The following is a 21,986-nucleotide window of genomic DNA, read 5'->3' as shown; positions in this document are numbered from 1 at the left end:
TAGCCTTCATGAACCTGCTGCCTGAATCCAGAAGCAGAGCCCAGCACTGATGCAAGAAGGGGACCTTACCCTTCTTCCCCTCCCTCCTGCCCATGCCTCTTTCTTCTTTGGTATCACCTGTGGGTCCTTCCACCAGCTGCTCGCTGTATCAGCAGAAAACCACATCTCATGCAACAGCACCCACAGCAGATTGTTGGCTGAAATGTCTCAAATCTCAGGTGTGACAAATGAAGATGGGTTTAGTAGAGCACACTGCAGCTGCCTAGAAATGCCCACGGTGAGCTTCTTCCCTAGGTTGTGTGTTTGAAAGCAGAGGCATACAGTTTGCCATCCCTCATCGTCAGCCCAAGCTGCTCTCTGAGGTACCGTCTTGTGGACCAAGATTTTGATATTAGTAAGACAACTCAGCATAACTATAATTAATAAAGAATAATCTTGCTCTGTCCCAGAACCGTCTGGTGACAGTGTTTGTCAAGAATGGATCTTTTTTTAAATGAAAATATTACATTAAGCTTTATCTACTAATGTTGGAACACTATAGCTGCAGCACAGCTTGCAACAATTCTCTTTTATTCTCTGCACAGATTAAAATGATGTTCAGGTTTACACAGAGTAAAAATTCACCTCTTGATCAAGACAAATTTTATGTTCTTGTATGGATTGTATTTACTGTTATGTAACCCTGGAGAGTTTGGAATCTTTTAGTTAAAAACAGATGAAAATTACTTTCTTAGATTTTCTTTACAAGCTCATGAATCTCATTCCACATAGCAAATATTTGTCTCTAGAGAAGAACATATTTAAACTTCTCCTGGGATTACAAAAGCTCCGCTAAATCAGAAAGTTATTCTACCACATCCAAAGCAATGTCACAACAGGGCACAAAAGCTCTAACTTCTAAGGCAGGACAAAAGGAATGTAATGTATTGGACCAAGTAATGGAAGAATTAGACAAGCATTTAAGCACAAGTCCTCCCCAGACTCATAAGGACAATTATGTCCTTAGACAACCATGGCTACTGCAGATCCACCAGAGCATGGAAGATAAATGTTGCTGTATGAAGCAGTAAGTACAAAGTGGGGCCTGAAGAAGACTCTGTGTTGGCACAAGCTCATCTGATCTTTTCAGCAATGTCCATCAGTCAAATATATCTCCATTTATAGATACTGTTCTCCTGTCTTTGACAAATCAGAGTCACGGCAAAATACCATGAGTTTTAGCACAGGCTCCAGATATCCCAGAGCACAGCAAGCTGTGGAAACCTGGAATAGGTGGAGCTCAGGCAAGATGGTGGCCAGGAGAGATGGAGGCCTTTCCCCAGACAGGGAAAACCAAACATGAGCACAGGGAATGAAGAGAGATCTAGAAAACACAATCTTTTAAGAAACACTGAAAATCAGTAGACATGAAAGGCCATCCTAAAATATGTAAAAGTAGTCATAGAGAGGTTTTATCCTGTGAGGACAAAACAAGGAGTAAGGAACTGATGTTGTAGGAAGAAGATTTAGAGGACAAGAAAACCTACAGGTGAAGAGGATGAGGTCTAGATGTCCAGAAGGATCTGGACTTCTGCTCTGGTGGACTTTGATACTGGACTGGACTTCCATCTGCCAAGGATATGGCAGATAGAGCTGATTCTTGGAAGAATCACCCAGTCCAACACAACCCTCCTCCAGTCTCTTATTCCTATAGCTTTTCCTTCTCTCTTCTATTTCTGCATGCTGCTGCTCTTCAGGCCATTTTGACTACACGCAGTAGTTCTTTTCCTAAGTTTTTGTGAAGATATTCTACCCTATTTTACCCTCAATTTTATTTCATAAATTTTCATTTAAGTTTACTGAAACTCTCAAAATGCAAAAGCCACATGAAAGGCATTTGAAGTCAGCAAGTTCAAAACAAATGTGAACTGTTTATGCCTAGATATTTTCTGAAGCTTGTGCTATTTGAAAGGAAAAAATAAAAAGTTTCACAATGACAGGCAATGTAGGACATTTTCTGAAGATTGTTTGCTGCAAAGATTGACTGCAGCTACTGTTGAAGTAAAAAATGAGCTTCATCCTTTCCAGAGGTGTGCTATTCTTTTGTGGTTTTGTTGTAACCCTCTCACAGAGATCACTCCTGAACAAGCAGCTAATTCGAGAAAATTACAACTTTGATGTTAGAAAATCTTTTTTCTGATGGGCAATTTAGATAAAACCACATTGGATTTTTAGCCTCAAGTTCATACCTTTGCTGGTTTCCTTTATTCAGTTCGATGGGCAAGTTCACAGTTTCCAGATAATGGTTTTGACAGAATGCAGATTAGAGCAGGGATAAGGATGAATTCAGAGTCCTGCCATGCTGGTTTTTGTGTTCACTGGCCAACAGCAGAGCTCTGGGAGATTTGTCTGGTGCTGACAGTGCTGACACCATGACTGCAAACGAGAAAGTTGGCACTGACTTGTGGAGGCTGCTTTTTGTCCAAAAGTTTGTGTTGTTCACTGAAGACAGGAGGCTAGAAACACTGCAGTTTTAATTCATTTTATAGGGGGTGCTGAGACCTTCTCCAGCTCCTTATTTAAATAAAGTGAAACTGTCAGCATTTGTCTGTCAAACGAATCTCTGATCACACCAGGAACTAATTCAGTGCTTTAGGAGCTCTTGTTTGATTGGTGTCCATGAAACAGTAATTTTGTTGTTTTTGCAGACTCTGAGTCACAGATTTCTTACTTTTTGTTCAGAATTCATGGGACATTATCTCCTGAAGTGTTTGGTTCTTGATACAGGCTCTCATGAAGGCACAGAGATCAGTTCTGCTTGCAGGCAAATTTCCACAGAAGCCAACACAACCAGGTACAATTACCTTTAAGGACAGGTTTTGGCACATGTTAGTTAACAGTCAGTCAGGGCAACTTGAACAACAGAGCAGCTAATACAGAAATGTGATTTATCACATAGGCAGTTTGCTCCTGTTCAATTTACAAATTGAATAGGTTGCTCCTATTCACCTTCCAAACTGGGATAGGGTGCTCTATCACACTGTACATGTGCTCCCAACATGACAAGTTTCCTCTTCCTGCTTTAGCCCCTAGCCTAAATGTCTTTGAATCACAGTCTTGAAAAGCAAAACTGTAAGGCGTGGGAAAAAAACTATTACCTAAAATTTAAAAATCGGTACATCACACATCGGTATTCTCTGCAGTTCTGCTGTGCTAGTCTAATATCCAAGTACGCAATGTCCTACTGTCATAGTTCTGAACATGTTTTTGCTTTTCTGTCCATCACTGCATCTATCATAAGCTATTCCAAATCACCTGCAATTAGTCCTACTGTTATGTAGACTCATGTTTTGAGTGTCTTTAGTCAATGCAAGAAAAAATGTCAGTAACCAAGAAACAAAATGTGTCAAAAGAAAGATAATGTAGAAGGCAGTTTTTGAAATTCTCTACCACAATTTAGATTTAATTCACTCATGTCCAGGCAGTAATAAGTTAATTCAGCTTCAGTCATTTGAAAGTTGACATTAAAAAAAAAAAAACAAAAAACAAAAAAACAAAAAACAAAAACAAAAACAAACACTATTTAGTGACTCTGGTTCTTTGATTTGATTTAAATAAGATTTTAACTGTTTACAGAAATCTGAAAAATTATATGTTAAAAAGAGAGAAGTGTCCTTGTGCTTTTCTCTAGCAATAATATCTCTGTCAGTAAAGTTAAAAACAAAACCAAAATTGATATTTTGATTCTTCATGTGGGCTGGAAAAGTAGTGATTTAATATTATGTACCAAAGGAACAGTCATCATCCCATTCCCCCTGGAGTGAACAGGACCCTCTTGTGCTGTTTTGCTTTGGACAAAAATTTGTTGATCTTCATAAAAGAACAGAAGAAATTATGGAATAACATTGACTCCACCACTACAACAGTTCCCCAGAAAGGCTGAGAGGTGCCGGATGACCAATGGATCACCTGCAGTGCTCTACCGTTCCCCTCCGCCCATAGCTCATGACAGCGGTGTCCTTGAGACATGTCACAGTGCTGACCGCTGCCTCAGGGCTGCCAGGGCAGGGTGACATCCCTCCCTCCAGGTGACAGATCTTCCTCTCAAAGTACTTCACAGGTGTCTTCCCTTCTGTCCCCCTGCAAGTGCAGAAGAGCCTCAGCACAGGGAAGTGAGTTAGCCTCTCTTGGGCCATTTCAGCTGCTAGACAGAAAACCTGAGGAGGCCTGGCTAGCAGCTGGGTTCGGTGAGGTGCTCAGGCCTTAAGGCACAGGACAGACCTAAGGAGGGGAGGCCAGGTGAATACAGCACCACTGCTGGGGGTAACCTCTGAGAGAGGCAGTCAGGGACTCACAGCCAAGACTGGCTTCTCCCACCAGTTCCAGCTTCAGCTGCCATGGGCTAGTTTCCCAGCAGATGAAAGAGTGGTGTCCCCATGGGAAATGCTAAATGAGACAGGAAACAGTACAGCCCATTCCACTAACAGCACACGGGCACTTGGCAGTACTTCTGTTCAGAGAGAAGTGTGTCTTTCAGCACAGGTGACCACAGAGCAGCCCCAGCCCCAGCTCTGAGCCCACACCTGATCCAGATGAGCAGGCTGTAGGCAGATTAGCACCTGAAACTGTTCACCAGTGCTGTCAGGCAAATTGGTCCGCATACTGAAAGGGACTACCTAATGCTGTTCCATCAGCTCTGAGGAAATCTCTATTTTATGAATTTCCCCAAATAATGCCAGTACTGCTCATTTCTTTAACATCTTAATGCAAGACATCAGCCCTTACTGACAGCACCAAGATAAGGGAATATCCAATAAGAGCAGCTATCTGCAGAAGCAGCTTCTGCTCCCAGTATCAGATCGGCCCCAATGTCCCTCCAGGTTCCTGCCAATAGAAGCAGATTTGCTGGTACAAACTCAAGAGCTATTAATATAATCAGAGGAAGAAGTAGTTGCACACTCCCATCAAGATATAAAGTAGCACAGGTACTGGATTTCCACTGACCAGGCCTGCACACAGACTGTAACCACTTTGAATGTCTAGGTCACCTGGAAGTCCTTTTTCATTTGCAGTGTGTATGTAAGTAATGGTTTTAATTTCAGGAAACTAGATTTCAGCCAGACACAATTAAAATATTTTCATGTTAATGAAGCACTGCTGCAATTATTCCTATCAATCTCCTAGTTCTAGTTGTGCACAGCACACGTTCCTCTCATTATTCATAGACTGGGTACATCCCTTAGAGCAAGCATTTTGTAAGTACCAATGCTGAAAATAAAGACATATTAGCAGCTTTCCTAAGGGGCACAGAGATGTGCAACCCTCGGGAGATGTCCCTCCAGGGCACACCAAAGCATGCATGTCAAACCAGGCCTGCTGTTTCTACCAGCTGGAAGACAAAACTGTTAAGACTGCCATGCAGCAGAGCAGCAGGCAGCCAGGTTGACAATGCTGGCAACTATCCAGCAGCACAGTTCTTTACTCGTGACAAGAACACAACCCTACACAGTGGTGATGGGGGCTTTACTAACCTCTCCTTTCTCCTCTAAATCCAACATTTGACCAGTAGTGCCCTAAGTAATTGTAACGACCACATCTGTCTCAAAGTTCTCTCAAACACTAAAATCTCTCTCCTATTTATTAATTCTGAGCAATTTTATCTTACTTCTGCTTTGTTGATATCAACTTTTGAAATGTCTGGACTAAATCAGGCACCTTGCCCTTGAATTCTGCATAGAAGTTGCTCAGATGGCCTGCATTAAGGAGGAAGAATGTGGGACTAAAACTGCATGAAACCAGTACACAGAACAGCAGTGTGATCTCTAAGAAAGGGAGAACAAAGGGAATGGTGGACATTAAAAATACCTTTTAAGCCTTGATAATATATATGACAAAAAAAAAAAAAAAAAAAAGTCAGGTAAAAACAAGTCTAAAGAATGAAAGGCAGTAAGGCAAAGGTATAAAGCAATACTTAAAAGTCATTCAAAAAGATGGAATTAGATAGCTTTTGATGCAACATCTAACCTCTAATACAGCATTCTTGGTGGAATTGGAAAACTCCGTAACAGGAGAGTCCTCTTTTTTTCTTCCTTAACTTCATCTTTTTTGCTGGAGAGGTCAGGGAGCACACAATCACAGCAGTTGGTGCCCACCCTCATTTTTATCTGTAGAGCATTGACTTCTAAACAACATATTTTCCCTAGTGGCTATAACATTAAAGCGACACGGATGAGAAAGGTCATTTTACACAGGTTTTTGAACTTTTTATTCCCCTTATGAAAAAAATATTTTAAAAAATAATTTGGGAGATAAATATTATTAATGTGTTTGAAGTAAAACATTTCCTTTCCTGTAAATCACAAAGGTTAAGCAAATGCAGTTTTCATGAAGTATATATATCTTGTACTGGAATTTAGATTTGTACTTCCCGGACCACTGAAATGTTTGAGTTATGAAGTAGTTAGTATTTTGGCAATACATGTATATAACGAGTTTCCTCTTTCATCAGTTACACTTACTGCATTAGCTAACAGGTGTTGCTCCAAAAATGAATCCAACTTCAGGGTTTTTCTTCAAAAGAAGTTATGACAGTCTAGGAGACTGACTGTGCTTGCTGTTCCTTTCTTCATTACTCATTTGCCTCACTGGAATTTAACTGTTTATGAAGTTTAATTTGCTAGGAAGAGAAAATTTTCTTTATGTGAGATGGTCCAAGAGATCTGCTATGGGCTCTGTTGCAGCACCCCAGAAGCTGTGTGCAGGCTGAAGCCTTTGGCATGCACTTAGGAAAATATTGACTTCCTGAGGAGCTCTGCTCCAGCAGTGCCTGCAGGAATAAGCACCTCACCAGGCCATTTTCCATAAGTGAGAAGTTTAACAGTCAGTAGTACTGATGAGAGCACCTATCCAGACATCTTTGCATTATTAACAGGAGCTAGAGGAAGTCAGTGCCATGTGGCATTCTACATGTTAACATCACATGCTTCAAAATATGACGTGAATTGAGCTCAAGGCATTTCCTCCAGAATTTGTGTGAAAACAACCTCAAATATATATATATATTATTCAGAGGTGTTATTTGGATAATGTATTTTAGCTGGCTAAACTACTTGGAAAGAAAGACATCCAGAGAACCTTGCACACAGAGTGCCCATAAAGCAATTATTTCCCTAATTTCAAAATTATTTATTGAACCACTAAAAGACTGTTTCTTTCTTAGCAGCTGGACATGGCTTAGTGCTCTGAAAGCTGCATACTGGGTGATTTACACTTTATAAAGGGAAAATTTAAACAGGTGACTGGAAAGTAGACTTGCTTCTGCCATCCCACCACAGGTAAGGAAAGAGAAATTTTAACTAGAGAAATGATGGAAAAGAAGAGTAGAGTTTCCTAGGCTGTTCCTGGTGTAGTTTGTGTTTTGTTTTTGTTTGAGTTTGTTGTGGGTTTTTTTGTGTGTGTTTTTTTTTTTTTTTTTTAACAACTGAGAAAAATGCCTCACATTTAATATCAGATCAGGACCAGCAAGATTCATCCCTGCCAAATGAGGATTAAGTGTCTTTTTCAAATTCCTGTGAGCATAGAGGTGTCTCTGTAAAGCAAGTCTCCTTAGAAACTCAGCCGTTGCCCTCATTTCAACACCTAGCTATACTTAAAGCTTCACAGATGCTTTTCGAACACTCTCATATCACAGAAGCAGTGTAATCATTCCAAGGGGAGTAAAGGCATAGGTTTTTTCATCTTTTCTCCAGATGTCTTTTCCTCGTAAACATCTTAAGCCCCGAATGGAGATATACAGATAAAACATGTCCACGTTGTTATGGATGATAAAGCCAGAGCTTCTCGTGGGAGAACGAGAGGATGTCAACCTGCACAGCAGTCGATACCTTTAAGTATCAGCTGATCTGTTACCACAGATGATCGCATCTTTCTCGCAGTGAGGAAACACCAGAATCCATGGTTGTAACATTCATTGCAGAGGAGGAGGTTATGACCACATGTGTGTAGAGCTCAGTTTGAGACCACCCAGCACCTCCCACATTTAGGAGTCAAATCATATTTCTACAAGGTCTAAATAATTGGTCAAAAAAACTAACATCACATTAAATACTGAGAGTCTGGTGGAGCTGGTGGTGGAGCTGGGATTAAATGCAGGTAATTTCATTCCATTTACAACTGAGCAGCAGAGAGCTCAGAGACTCGGCAGAAATGACAAGAGAACAAATTTTTCTGTTTTTTTTTAGGCAATCGGCTCCGGGGCAGACGCGTTCTGCAGCAGAGTGGGGGATCAGACAGGCAGGGCTAATTTTTCCAACACCGAGCCCACTCGAGGGAGCCGCCACGACCCGGCAGCCCTCGCCCTCCCGAGGGAGGTGAACGAGGCGAGAAGGAGGCGTAGGCGGAGCCAGCAGCGCCCCCTCCCCGGCCGTTCAAAAGCTGCCCCTAGGGAGTTCGAGTGACCTGGAGCGTGCGCTCTCCAGGAAGTCTGTACACACCCAGACCGACTGCCCACACAAAACTGCGGCAGTTCAGGTCTCCGGGTGCAGGGAGTGCCTGAGCCTGTTGCTACCACCTGTGGGGGGCAGAGAGACTGTGTGCGTGAGGTGCGAGCAGGTGGATGACCTGGTCCGCCTCGTGGCAGAACTCCAGGAGGAGGTTGAGAGCTTGAGGGATATCAGGGAGTGTGAGCGGGAGATAGACTTGTGGAGCGACTCCCTGCACGGCCTGAAGGACAGGCACTGGGGTGAGACCCCCCAGATGGGGGTGGACCCCCTGCCCTGCCCTGTTGCTGTCAGGCAGAGGGAGGGGACCTAGGAGTTGAGGAGGAATGGAAACAGGTCCCTGCTCGACATCGCAGGCGATGCCCCCCCCCACCGGCCCCACCTTCCCAGGTGCCCTTAGCAACAGATTTGAGGCCCTGGAGCTTGAGAGACTGGTAGCTGAGGAAGAGGTAGGAAGTCTACCCAGGAGGATGCCTAGGGCGAGGAAATTGATTCCACGCCTCAGGACTGCCTCCACCAGGACAGAAAGAAGGGTGATTGTTGTGGGCGACTCCCTTCTCAGGGGAACAGAGGGACCTGTTTGTCGGCCTGACCCTACCCGTAGGGAAGTCTGCTGCCTCCCTGGGGCCAGGGTCAGGGACATTGCCAGAAAGCTTCCCAACCTGGTTCGCCCCTCTGACTATTGTCCTCTTTTAATAGTTCAGACTGGCAGTGATGACACTGAAGAGAGAAGCCTGAAGACCATCAAACGGGACTTTAGGGGACTGGGACGGTTAGTGGGTGGAGCAGGAGTACAGGTGGTGTTTTCGTCCGTCCCTACAGTGGCAGGGAGGGGTACAGAGAGGACACGGAAAGCCCACCTGATAAACACATGGCTCAGAGGCTGGTGCCAACACAGAAATTTTGTTTTTTCTGACCATGGGGCACTTTACTCGGCACCCGGACTGATGGCTGCAGGGGGGTTCCTATCTCTAAGGGGTAAACGGATCCTGGGCCAGGAGCTGGCGGGGCTCATTGAGAGGGCTTTAAACTAGGTAAGAGGGGGGACGGGGCTGAAACAAGGCTTGTTAGGGCTGTGCCAGGGGTAACAATGGCAAGGCTGGGAGAGAAGGCAATGGCCCAACTGAAGTGCATCTACACTAATGCACGCAGCATGGGTAGCAAACAGGGGAGCTGGAAGCCATCGTGCAGCAGGCAGGCTACGACTTGGTTGCCATCACGGAAACGTGGTGGGACCACTGTCATGACTGGATTGCTGCAGTGTCTGGCTATAGGCTCTTCAGAAGGGACAGGCAGCATGGAAGGGGTGGTGGTGTGGCTCTCTGTATCAGAGGGAGTTTTGATGTTGTGGAACTTGAGGCTGGAAATGATAAGGTGGAGTCCCTGTGGATTAGGATCAGCGGGAAGGCCAACAAGGGAAGCATCCTGATGGGGGTCTGTTATTGACAACCGAACCAGTATGAGGAGACTGATAAGGAGTTCTACAGGCAGCTGACAAAAGTTGCGAAGTCGTCAGGACTTGTTCTTGTGAGGGACTTCAACTTCCCAGATATATCCTGGAAGCACAACACAGCCCAGAGAAAGCAGTCTAGGAGGTTTCTGGAGAGCGTGGAAGATAGCTTCCTGACGCAGCTGGTTAGTGAGCCTACCAGGGTAGGTGCCCCACTAGACCTTCTCTTCACAAACAGAGAAGGACTGGTGGGAGATGTAGTGGTTGGAAACTGTCTTGGGCAGAGTGACCATGAAATGGTAGAGTTCTCCATTCTTGGAGAAGCCAGGATGGGGACCAGTAAAACTGCTGTATTGGACTTCCGGAGGGCTGACTTTGAACTGTTCAGGACACTGGTTGGCAGAGTCCCTTGGGAGGCAGTTCTGAAGGGCAGAGGAGTCCAGGAAGGCTGGGAGCTCTTCAAGAAGGAAATCTGTCCCCACGTGCCCAAAGACGAGCCGGAGGGGAAGAAGACCGGCCTGGCTGAACAGAGAATTGTGGCTTGAGCTTAGGAGGAAAAAGAGAGTTTACAATCTTTGGAAAAGAGGGTGGGCCACTCAGGAGGACTATAAGGATGTTGCGAGGCAGTGCAGGGACAAAAGTAGAAAGGCCAAAGCTCATCTGGAGCTCAATCTGGCTACTGCCATCAAAGACAACAAAAAATGTTTTTACAAATACATCAGTGCAAAATGGAGGACTAAGGAGAATCTCCAGCCTTTACTGGATGCATGGGGGAACTTAGTTACAAAAGATGAGGAAAAGGTGGAGGTGCTTAATGGCTTCTTTGCCTCAGTCTTTAGCGGCAAAACCAGTTGCTCTCCCAGTACCCTGAACTGGTGGAAGGGGATGGGGAGCAGAATGTGGCCCTCACTATCCATGAGGAAATGGTTGGCAACCTGCTACGGCACTTGGATGTATGCAAGTCCATGGGGCCAGATGCGATCCACCCAAGGATACTGAGAGAACTGGCGGAGGAGCTGGCCAAGCCACTTACCATCATTTATCAGCAGTCCTGGCTGTCTGGGAAGGTCCCAGTCGACTGGCAGCTAGCAAACGTGACCTCCATCTACAAGAAGGGCTGGAGGACAGACCTGGGGAACTATAGGCCTGTCAGTTTGACCTCAGTGCCAGGGAAGCTCATGGAGCAGATTATCTTGAGTGTCATCATGTGGCACTTACAGGGCAAGCAGGTGATCAGGCCCAGTCAGCATGTGTTTATGAAAGGCAGGTCCTGCTTGATGAACCTGATCTCCTTCTATGACAAAGTGATGTGCTTGGTGGATGAGGGAAAGGCTGTGGATGTGGTCTACCTTGACTTCAGCAAGGCTTTTGACACCGTTTCCCACAGCATTCTCCTCAAGAAACTGGCTGCTCTTGGCTTGGACTGGCGTACGCTTCGTTGGGTTAAAAACTGGCTGGATAGCTGGGCCCAAAGAGTCGTGGTGAATGGAGTCAAATCCAGTTGGAGGCCAGTCACTAGTGGTGTCCCCCAGGGCTCGGTACTGGGGCCGGTCCTCTTTAACATCTTCATCAATGATCTGGATGAGGGCATTGAGTGCACCCTCAGTAAGTTCACAGATGACACCAAGTTAGGTGCGTGTGTTGATCTGCTCGAGGGTAGGAAGGCTCTGCAGGAGGATCTGGATAGGCTGGACTGATGGGCTGAGGTCAACTGCATGAAGTTCAACAAGGCCAAGTGCCGGGTCCTCCACCTGGGGCGCAATAACCCCAAGCAGAGCTACAGGCTGGGAGATGAGTGGTTGGAAAGCTGCCAGGCGGAGAAGAACCTGGGAGTATTGGTGGATAGTCGGCTGAATATGAACCAGCAGTGTGCTCAGGTGGCCAAGAAGGCCAATGGCATCCTGGCTTGCATAAGAAGCAGTGTGGCCAGCAGGGCTAGGGAGGTGATTGTCCCCCTGTACTCGGCTCTGGTGAGGCCGCACCTGGAGTACTGTGTTCAGTTTTGGGCCCCTCGCTACAAGAAGGACATCGAGGTGCTCAAGCGGGTCCAGAGAAGGGCGACGAAGCTGGTGAGGGGTCTGGAGAACAAGTCCTGCAAGGAGCAGCTGAGGGAGCTGGGTTTGTTCAGCCCGGAGAAAAGGAGGCTCGGGGGCGACCTTATCGCTCTTTATAAGTACATTTTTAAGGAGGCTGTAGCGAGGTGGGGGTTGGTCTATTCTCCCACATGCCTGGTGACAGGATGAGGGGGAATGGGCTTAAGTTGCACCAGGGGTGTTTTAGGTTGGATATTAGGAAGACCTTTACTGAGAAGGTTGTGAGGCATTGGAATGGGCTGCCCAGGATAGTGGTGGAGTCACCATCCCTGGAGGTCTTTAAAAGACGTTTAGATGTTGAGCTTAGCAATATGGTTTAGTGGAGGACTTGTTAGTGTTATGTCAGAAGTTGGACTCTATGATCTTGAGGTCTCTTCCAACCTAGACAATTCTGTGGTTCTGCTCCTTTGCTGACTGTTGAGTAGCGCCCATGGCCAGCCTTTGGGTGACAGCACTGTCACAGCTCAGAGGGCTGCAGCTAGAAAAGAGCCACCACTATCTAGTTAACAAACATCTAGTAGCAAAAGAGCAGCACTGAAAAAAAAAAATATGCCTCTCTTGCCCTAATCACCTCGCAAAGCCTAAGCTCGGAACCTAGTAATAACATAGTCTTCAAATGTTGTCAACAGCTTTGAGAGATAATTTAAGTTAAAATGGTTAAGTGTCAAATGCTTGAAACTGATCGAACTGCTATGTTAAATGCTTAATTTCTAAAAAAAAAAATTAAGCAACTTGTTTTCCCCAGCTGTTGTGCATTATGAAAACACACAAAAATGAGTCTGAGACTCACCAAACACACTATGTGACATTTTGTAAAAAGTCAGTTATGTAGCAGCAAACCGCATAGGAGTGTAGTAAATGGACAACTACTTTTTTTTTTTTTTTTTTTTTTTTTTTTTTTGTACAGCAGAAGCCAGTAATTAGGCTGTTCTCATAGTAAAAATGCTATTTTAAAAATAGTGCTTCTGTTGTGTAATTAAATGTGTCTTGAAGTGTCCAATACTGATGTTAACATCTCCTGGAACAAGTAGTTTACTCTCACCCCTCCAAAGCCTTTGCCTCCAATGTCACACTGTCAATAACTTGCAGTCTTCTGGAACAGAAATATTTGCAAATAATTTGCAAGTTGTAACTGATCAGTCACTAATCAATTCAAGTCATAGTGTTTCATTTTGCAATTTGATCATGAGACATTCTGTTGTACAATTTGGTATTTTTAGGTTGTAAAATAACCCCAAGTTTGTTTCTCAGGAGAGTCCTTATTCACTCAAAAATAGAACAAGTTTATAGCACTTACTTGAAACATGTTTTAAATCCCTCTAGAGGAATAGTTTTTGTTTTGGGTCAACATCTCTGGAGAAAAATAAAAATTCAGCTTACTGTGAATCTCTAAGTATTAAAATGAGCAATTTCAGAAACAAACTCTTCCTTAGAGAAACTGATATCCTATGTTTTCTCTTAAACCTTGGAGAAACTCTATTTCTGCCTAATGAATTTTTCAGTGTGAATTTCGCTTGTAAATAAGATGAAGGATTAGTGCGTAAACTCCTCTGAAAAGTTAGCCTGCAGCAAGAGATAAACAGGTTACAGTAGGCATCAGTACATACGAACCAATGCTTTATCTCAATCCTGAAACCACAGTTTTAAGTTTTCACTAAAATGACCTATAGATATAATCAGTTTACGATAAATAACATTTTCTGTTGTTAAAATTGACAAAAACAACAGGGAAGACAAAACATAGCAGTGTTTGACTAGAGAACTAGGTAAGACTCAATATTACTAGGGGACTGATGGACTTACCTAGATAGTGGTGTTCTGGTAGTCTTCTGTTGCAGTTTCTGATGTTTGCATGCGTATACATAAGACTACACAGCTGAAACAAGGCTAAAGGCCTTATTTACGTGCCTGTGAGACATTGTGCTTGCTGACAGCTTCTGACAGACTTTGTAAAATGGTTTCACTTCATGGGACTCCATAGAATTTAATGGTGAAACTGATGCCACTTCTGTAAATATACAGCTGTCATAAATAATTCTGCACTTCTCTGAGACAAGTTTGAGGAGGAAGTCTTAAACGTTGTTACAAACACATTTACCTAGGAACAGCACTAGACATCCATTTAACAATTTCACCTATGAACTCCTCTTGAGCTGGCACATCTGGCTTTACAAGCCAAGGTAGGCTTTAAAGAGCGTGCAGCTTTAACTGCAGCAAGAAATCCTATTCCTATTGACTTCCACAGAAGATTTAGGTCAACTCTGAACTTCCTCCCTTTCCATGAAATTCTGCTGCGTGAAACTGTACAATAGAAAAAAAAAATAGAGGGTTTCTTGTAGAAGCCAGATGGACCACAGATGGGATGTGGTACTGAACCAGCAGCAAATCAGGTGCTGAATGAAGCTCAGCTTTATTAGAGTCACTGGCTATGAATTACAGCTGGATAGGAATTACGTACTTGCAGTGAAATGAAAGAATATGGAGCCTTTGGTTACTCTGTGCATCTGCTCAAACAGTTGAATTTTCTGACTATCTACAAGAAAACTGAAAAAAAAAATAAAGCATTGCACACACAAGGTGCCAGTATATGAATGTTCAGAAGGTAGTCTAGCTTTTGACTTTAGATAGTTCAGAAGAATTTTGATTACTTAAATTAATTGAAAAGTATGTAAAGGAAGCAGCACAGAAACCTAAACTGGTAAACTACGTATTGAAACCTAACATTAGCAGTACAATTCTTAGGGTGGGTACATGAAGATGAGAGATAGTTTATGGCTGAAGAACTGGAGAAGAACATGCATCTCCAGCAGTGACAGAGGTAGGACACTGAAACCACTGCAATAGAGATGCTAACCACAGATGACAGAAGCTCAGAAGCTGAGGGATTTCCCACTACCAACAATGCAAGTCAGTAGCCCTTAAGGGGAACCACAACACTATGTCATGGAGCAGGCCTCGCCTGGAAAGGTGAGGAAAACTACAGCCTCCCAGACTTCTGAGTCCGTCCAGACTTTTAAGCGTATGACACAAAATATGTCCTGAAGAAAATCCTTTGTAACAGGGCTGTATGCTTAATGCTTGTGTGCACGTGTAGTAATCATTGCAGTCGGGAAAAACAACTGAGTAGGTCTCTTAGTGAAGACCTAGACTGTATTTTACCAACATTTCGTTCCACACTTTTGATTCAAAGATCGAAGCCAAAATTCCTTTAAGTGGTATATTCTTTATTGCAGCGCTGGATGCACGGGGGATCTCTCCACCTATCGTGCATACCCAGAGCGGAAAGCAGTCTTGAATTTATACGATCAATCTATCAATATTCTACAAGCGCCTATACATATGCATTACCTATCCCCGCCTTCCCTCGCTTCTCATGCTAATTAGCCTTTTGGCACCTTGCGCCTGCGTAGGGCCTTCCAACAATTGTGGGCAGGGGTCTTTGGGACGTGGGCAGGGGTCTCTGGGAGGAAGACCCCGAGTCTTCCTCACAGTGTACTTTTCACCTTTGGTCAGGAATCTGCTGAATTGGCACGTTTCTTAATTGCGAGAGCTGGTTGTTGCCAATTCTTCCGTTTGTTGTATCTTTATAATGAATTCCAATGTCCAGTTTTGAGATTTATAGTCCTTACATTTGTTTCTCTGTCCGTCTGCCGCTTCCTTATCATGAGTTCCAGTGTCTTGTTTCGAGATATACAGTCCATGTCTGGGGATTGTCCTTGCCTCCCCAATGCCTCCCCAATACCTCCTTAATCAATATACAGTCCATGTCTGGGGATTGTCCTTGCCTCCCCAATGCCTCTCCAATACCTCCTTAACCACTTTCTACAACACTTGTCTAAGTGTGATGAGAAGTGGATTAGTTAACAAAAAACAAACAAAAAAAAACCCACCCACAAAAAAAAACCCACCCACGTTTTCTGCCTTCCTGCACCTCCCAGCTGAAGATCTCAGTTGGGAGAGCTGAGGCAAAGAAGGGTGCCTCAGCGCCATCTTCTGGGGACTGAGCTGTTGTAGGGAAGACACGAGTTCAGCAGGCCTGCAGATGTGCACACCCACCCAAGCAGGCCCGTTTTTTCTTGATTTTGGTTCTTTCACAGCACTAGTCAAGTTGCAAGAACATTCAAGTACTTGCATATTATAGAAAACTATCCTGTTACTGAAGAAACACCCCCGAAATACTCTGCTTCTCACAGAAACGAGCAGAAAATAAATCCATGCTCTAAATACTAGAAAGTTACCCTCATTTTAGTGAGCTGTCTGATCACATTGCCACTGCTCCTCCCTGTTTTCTTTTGCCAAAGGAAAGCCTGAAATGTATGAAGTAGTGCCTTCCAGTAGTATTAGCATTCCAGAAGCCTTTGCTATGACCATAATCAGGGTGCCATGAAGAGGAAGAAAAAAAAAAAAAACAGTTCACCCCCAAATTAGCCAGAGGTAAACAAGGAATAGTCTTTTCAAGATGTAACTTATCCATTGGAAAAATTATACAGCCTGATACAACTGTAACACATTATTTTTCTGGGAATTCCTTATAGCATGACATGCTTTAAAGGAACTATTCAGTGACAGACATGTTTAGGAACACTTATTAAAACAAACTGCTTGATCAATTGTTCGAAGTTTAGTCTTTATGAAAAGGATTTTTGTTGCTGTTGGTTTGTGTGTTGTTTTTTTTGTTGTTTTTTTTTTTTTCTTTTTTTCCCAGCCAGTATCACCTATTACTTCACAGTGTAGCATCACTTGCTGTGTGAACACATTTTGTAACACGCACTTAATGACTGAATACTGTAACAGCTCCTTTGCAACCTTTGAAAGTGATTTTTCAAAGGAGCTGTATGCTGACAGGTGATTTAAAGCAGCTCCAGCTTGCTGCTATCCAAATAAGAATGGCATTTCACTACCTTCAATTTTAAAACCAGATTGAGAGACAATAGCATGCCTGTACAAAGCACTTAGCAGAACTCTGGTGTTAGATCAGAAATTGAAATGTTTCATGCTACATAAGTTTCCTTCTTCGTATGGGAAACAACAAAAAGTGAGGCTAAGTTTGTTACTGAAGTTATAGTCATCTAAGTTCATTCTTTCCTGGGAAAAGGAAACTTCATTTTAAGTATCAGAATTTCTCAATATATGAAAACAATCAATACCAAGCTACATGGTCTTATTTCAGATAGTTCCAGCAACTAGGTCTCCTCAAATTTGGAAAGAATAAGGGAAGTTACTGTTGCTACCCCAAGAGACTTTCCTTTGTGAGATTTTAGTTCTCTTAGGATATCAGTATTGATATCCTAAACTGCTTGACCCAGTTTTGTAGTTAGGTCTTATTCTCCTCTTCAGCCAGTGATGCACAAGCGGTACATACATCAGAGAACACCACTGGGTTATGCCTTCCTGCAGATGGAAAGTTCACGAGACTTAAATATCAGGTGTCTTCTCTTTACGCCAAGCCAAACAATGAAGTTGATAAGAAAGTTTAGAATAAATGAGGAGGTATATTCATGCTCAGCTTTTACCTACCTACAGCATTTATCAGCAAAAGTCAGAAGACAAAGGAAGGTGATGTTCTAAAACACCTTTGTGCTTGGTCCCCCAGAAAAGGAGCTGAAAGGAGGACAACATCAAGCTAACTGTAAGCCTGGCCAAGAAAAGGCATTTTCTGTTACTTCCAAAGAATTTAAAGTGAACATATTATATCACCAAACAAGTGCTTTCCTAGTGTTTTGTTTTTAACATCACATTTTGACAGTCACATTCTTCCTACTCAGGAGGGAACTTTTATTCCTGACATGGACAATGGAGTACACAGAGCATGATTCATTTTCTAGGCTAACATATAGGCTCAACCTTCAAGAGTTGTAGGAAGTAAGCACAAAAATCACAATCCCTTGACCAAAGCAAAGGAAATGTGTTAACTCTGCAAATATTAGAAATTTTTAATTATGAAGTATGATAACCACACCTGAATTAAATTATGAATTTAATTCAGTGCAGTTTCTACAATTACAGAGGCTATCCTAGCAACCAAATACCCTGGAATAAGTGAAATAGACAAATACCAAAATTGTGTAAGTACAGGTACTCTAATGTACAGTACTCAGCAATTGTATTAAAAACATCTATTCAAATGGCTTTCTGAAAGAACAGCTTACTTTCTGGAAAAAATATGGTTTCCAGATAGCTCAGCAACACTGTTGAGCTTCTAATACTAAGTATGAGAATTTAGAAAAGTTGACAATGCAGATGGTGAAATACAGTAGAATTCCTGTAGGTCATAGTAGCTTGACTTAGTTAATAGAATCTGTATTCTAGTTAGATGCACAAATGACTAAATTGCAATTAACACAGCAATTAATTGAAATAAAGTTCTCACTTGCTTTTTTTTTTTTAAACCCACAAAAGCTAAAAGCATTAAGGATTTCATAGAATCATAGAATATCCTGAGTTGGAAGGGACCCTTAAGGATCATCAAGTCCAACTCTTGACACCGCACAGGTCTACCCAAAAGTTCAGACCATGTGACTAAGCGCACAGTCCAATCTCTTCTTAAATTCAGTCAGGCTCGGTGCAGTGACCACTTCCCTGGGGAGCCTGTTCCAGTGTGCAACCACTGTCTCAGTGAAGAACTTCCTCCTGATGTCAAGCCTAAACTTCCCCTGCCTCAGCTTAATCCCGTTCCCGCGGGTCCTGTCGCTGATGTTAATGGAGAAAAGGTCTCCTGCCTCTTGACACCCCCTTACGAGGAAGTTGTAGACTGCGATGAGGTCTCCCCTCAGCCTCCTCTTCTCCAGGCTGAACAGGCCCAGTGCCCTCAGCCGTTCCTCGTACGTCTTCCCCTCCAGGCCTTTCACCATCTTCGTAGCCCTCCTCTGGACACTCTCCAACAGTTTCATGTCCTTTTTATACTGTGGTGCCCAGAACTGCACACAGTACTCAAGGTGAGGCCGCACCAGCGCAGAGTAGAGCGGGACAATCACCTCCCTCGACCTACTAGCGATGCCGTGCTTGATGCACCCCAGGACACGGTTGGCCCTCCTGGCTGCCAGGGCACACTGCTGGCTCATATTCAACTTGCTGTCTACCACGACCCCCAGATCCCTCTCTTCTAGGCTGCTCTCCAGCGTCTCATCACCCAGTCTGTACGTGCAGCCAGGGTTTCCCCGTCCCAGGTGCAGGACCCGGTACTTGCTCTTATTGAACTTCATGCGGTTAGCGATCGCCCAGCTCTCCAACCTATCCAGATCCCTCTGCAAGGCCTTTCCACCCTCATTTGAGTCCACAACTCCTCCAAGTTTGGTGTCATCGGCAAACTTGCTCAAAATACCTTCTATTCCTACATCCAGATCGTTTATAAAAATATTGAAAAGTACAGGCCCTAAAAAGGAGCCTTGAGGGACCCCACTAGTGACCGCCCGCCAGCCTGACGCAGCGCCATTCACCATAACCCTTTGGACACTGCCCGTTAGCCAATTGCTCACCCATCGTATGATGTTTTTATTTAGCTGTATGGTGGACATTTCGTCCAGTAGGATCCTATGGGAAACCGTGTCAAAAGCCTTGCTGAAGTCCAAAAAAATCACATCAGCTGGTTTCCCTTGGTCCACCATACGGGTGATCTTATCATAAAAGGAAATCAGGTTAGTTAGGCAGGACCTACCCTTCACAAACCCATGCTGGCTGGGACCAATGACTGCTTTGTCCCCCAGGTGCGCCTCAATACGATTTGAAACTATGAAACTTCAAATTTGGTAGGGAGAAGAACAAACATTACCAATCAGCAATTTCAGAGATGTCAAGTGGCTGAAGGTATTTCTACTACTTCCCCATACATCTCAGTCAATAAAGAAATCATACATCCAAAAATCAAGTGATGTAGAATCCTTTCAATCCTGCATTTTACCTTGCCTTTTTTTTTTTTTGTAAAACAAGAGCTATAAGCTTCTGCTGATTTAATGATAAGCAATCAAACTGTCATTCAAAGCAACATGATGGAATATGAATCTTGCTAGAGGCAAGCACAAGGTTACACACAATGGAAGGAACAATCCAGCTAAACAAGGACATGCTGATGGGTTCTAAAATTAACTGAAATTATTCAGGAAAAACAAGTTAGGGGTCAAGATGAACAGCTGACTGAAAACATCTGCTAAACATGGAACAACGCAGATGAAATATTGAGGAAGACAAAGAATAAATGTGGCAAGTACAGCCCCGTTGTGTAAGAGCGTTACATGACTTCACCTTGCATATTTACTATGGTTCCAGCTATGACACTTGTCTAAAAATCAGTAGCATCTACCTCAGGTAAGTCTTCACTGCTATACTCGTCTATAGTCCTGAAAGAATTTAGTCCAGATACCTGGACCAGACAGCAGAAAACGGAAGAGCTGGAGAAGAACAGTGATTTGATTATGAACTAAACTCTTAGTACAAAAAGCACCTGTTCTAGTTGAGGACTGGATGGTTAGAATAAGCTTTCAGACGTCTACACCAAACTGTGTCACTTGAAATACCAGATTACATTTATGGATATTAATACTCCTTCAGGGATTATAAAGAATTTAAGGATGCACAAGTCATGATGTGTACTCTTCCTCCTAACCTTGCCACCCCAAATTTAGGATAAGTATACGAGCCACCTGAAAACAAGAATTTAAGCCGTTCTTCACAGGCATAGTTATCACTGAACAACGGATAACTAAGGAACAGTTCCTATAAAAAAAAAAGATACAAGCTTTCTTGAGCTTATTTCAATTTTAATTAAGTCAAAGTGTGAAACCATCAGGAATATTCTACATATCTATATACAAGCTTAGTAGCATGACAAAGTATCTATCACCTCCTATATACAATCAGCTAAAATAATACAATAAAGCATGCCTTGACTAGGAAGTACAATCATGCTTCTGCAAGATTATTTAGCTGGTTTTGATCGGAGACGTCGCTTGATGATTAGATGATCACTTTCCTTCTCATTTTGTTCTATAAAAATCTGAAAAAGACATTTCAAGAGTTACTCATCTTTTCTTTATAGAAGGCTGACATACACTTCTAGACTCATGTAATCAACTACGTGTTTTTCTCCCCATAATAGGCAAATTTCATTCTGAAAACATCTTCTCTTTTAACCAGGTGTTTATAGGACAGAGACCATTTTACAGCTGCTTGATTAGAAGCAACAAAAACGCTATGACCATACAAAATTCCATTTATCTTAAAAAATGTCCAAGAAAATCTGAAGGCAAATTTAACTTTTTAACTCTAATACTCATTTTGTGAAATGAGGTGTTCAAAATACATTTATAGCTTAAACTTCTGTGGCTTTCTCACTTTCCCAGAATTCCGTCTTTCATTTTTCCTTTCAATTTCATGTTTCTCAGTTTCTGTTGTCTCTGTAGTTCTGTCCCATTTTCTTCATCTTCTAACAAACAACATTTTGGTTTCTGCCTCCTTCATTCATACAATTTGAATGAAGAAAATTCAATGAGATAACGCAGCATGGACAAATGCTCACCATCATGAATAGAAGAAAGGCTTAAACAGATTTAAAAGACGTAGTTCCAATAGAGCAGGAGTACTACCAGCACCATAGCTACTGAGAGCCATGAAATCGCATTTCAGGAACAGTACATCGAGCCTTAGCACTTAAGACCCTTCATAAACTGGCTTAGACAGGAGAACACAGCTCAAGCATACCCAGCAGGCTGTCTAAAGTGTACTTTGGAAAAGCACAGATGTATACAACTTTTTAAAGTAACCTGAAGATCAGCTAGACGTAAATGGAATTTGAAGTTACCTTAAGCACTCACTTCCACTGCAAAGTTAATTGTACATGCAGAATTTTCTTTAGTGCTTTGATCATGCTGTTCCAAGTTAATGGATCCCTAAATTGCCTGTATTTCTATTCTTTCTTTATGCTATAGTTAACTAGCATAGCATAAGTAGTATAGTATAACAAGTTATGTTATG

The 21,986-nt window shown here is 42.9% G+C and overlaps 1 protein-coding gene across 8 annotated transcripts in view; it reads right to left on the bottom strand.

Moving 5' to 3' along the window:
* Positions 1-15,223: 15,223 nt before the first annotated feature.
* Positions 15,224-21,986, bottom strand: part of LOC113843947 (kinesin-like protein KIF20B) — a 42,530-nt gene continuing 35,767 nt past the window's right edge. For 7 of the 8 annotated variants that reach the window (XM_072039590.1, XM_072039596.1, XM_072039593.1 and 4 more), the window contains one exon: positions 15,224-21,009. In XM_072039590.1, coding sequence (XP_071895691.1) covers positions 20,932-21,009 — 78 coding nt within the window. In that variant the 3' untranslated portion in view covers positions 15,224-20,931. The remainder of the gene's footprint in view (positions 21,010-21,986) is intronic. The other variant, XR_011810033.1, reaches the window with a different exon arrangement.

Source organism: Anas platyrhynchos, chromosome 6 (assembly GCF_047663525.1).
Source record: "Anas platyrhynchos isolate ZD024472 breed Pekin duck chromosome 6, IASCAAS_PekinDuck_T2T, whole genome shotgun sequence".
Lineage (NCBI taxonomy): Eukaryota > Metazoa > Chordata > Aves > Anseriformes > Anatidae > Anas > Anas platyrhynchos.
Note: the sequence above shows the minus strand (reverse complement) of the source record. Positions and strands in the feature narration are given on the sequence as shown.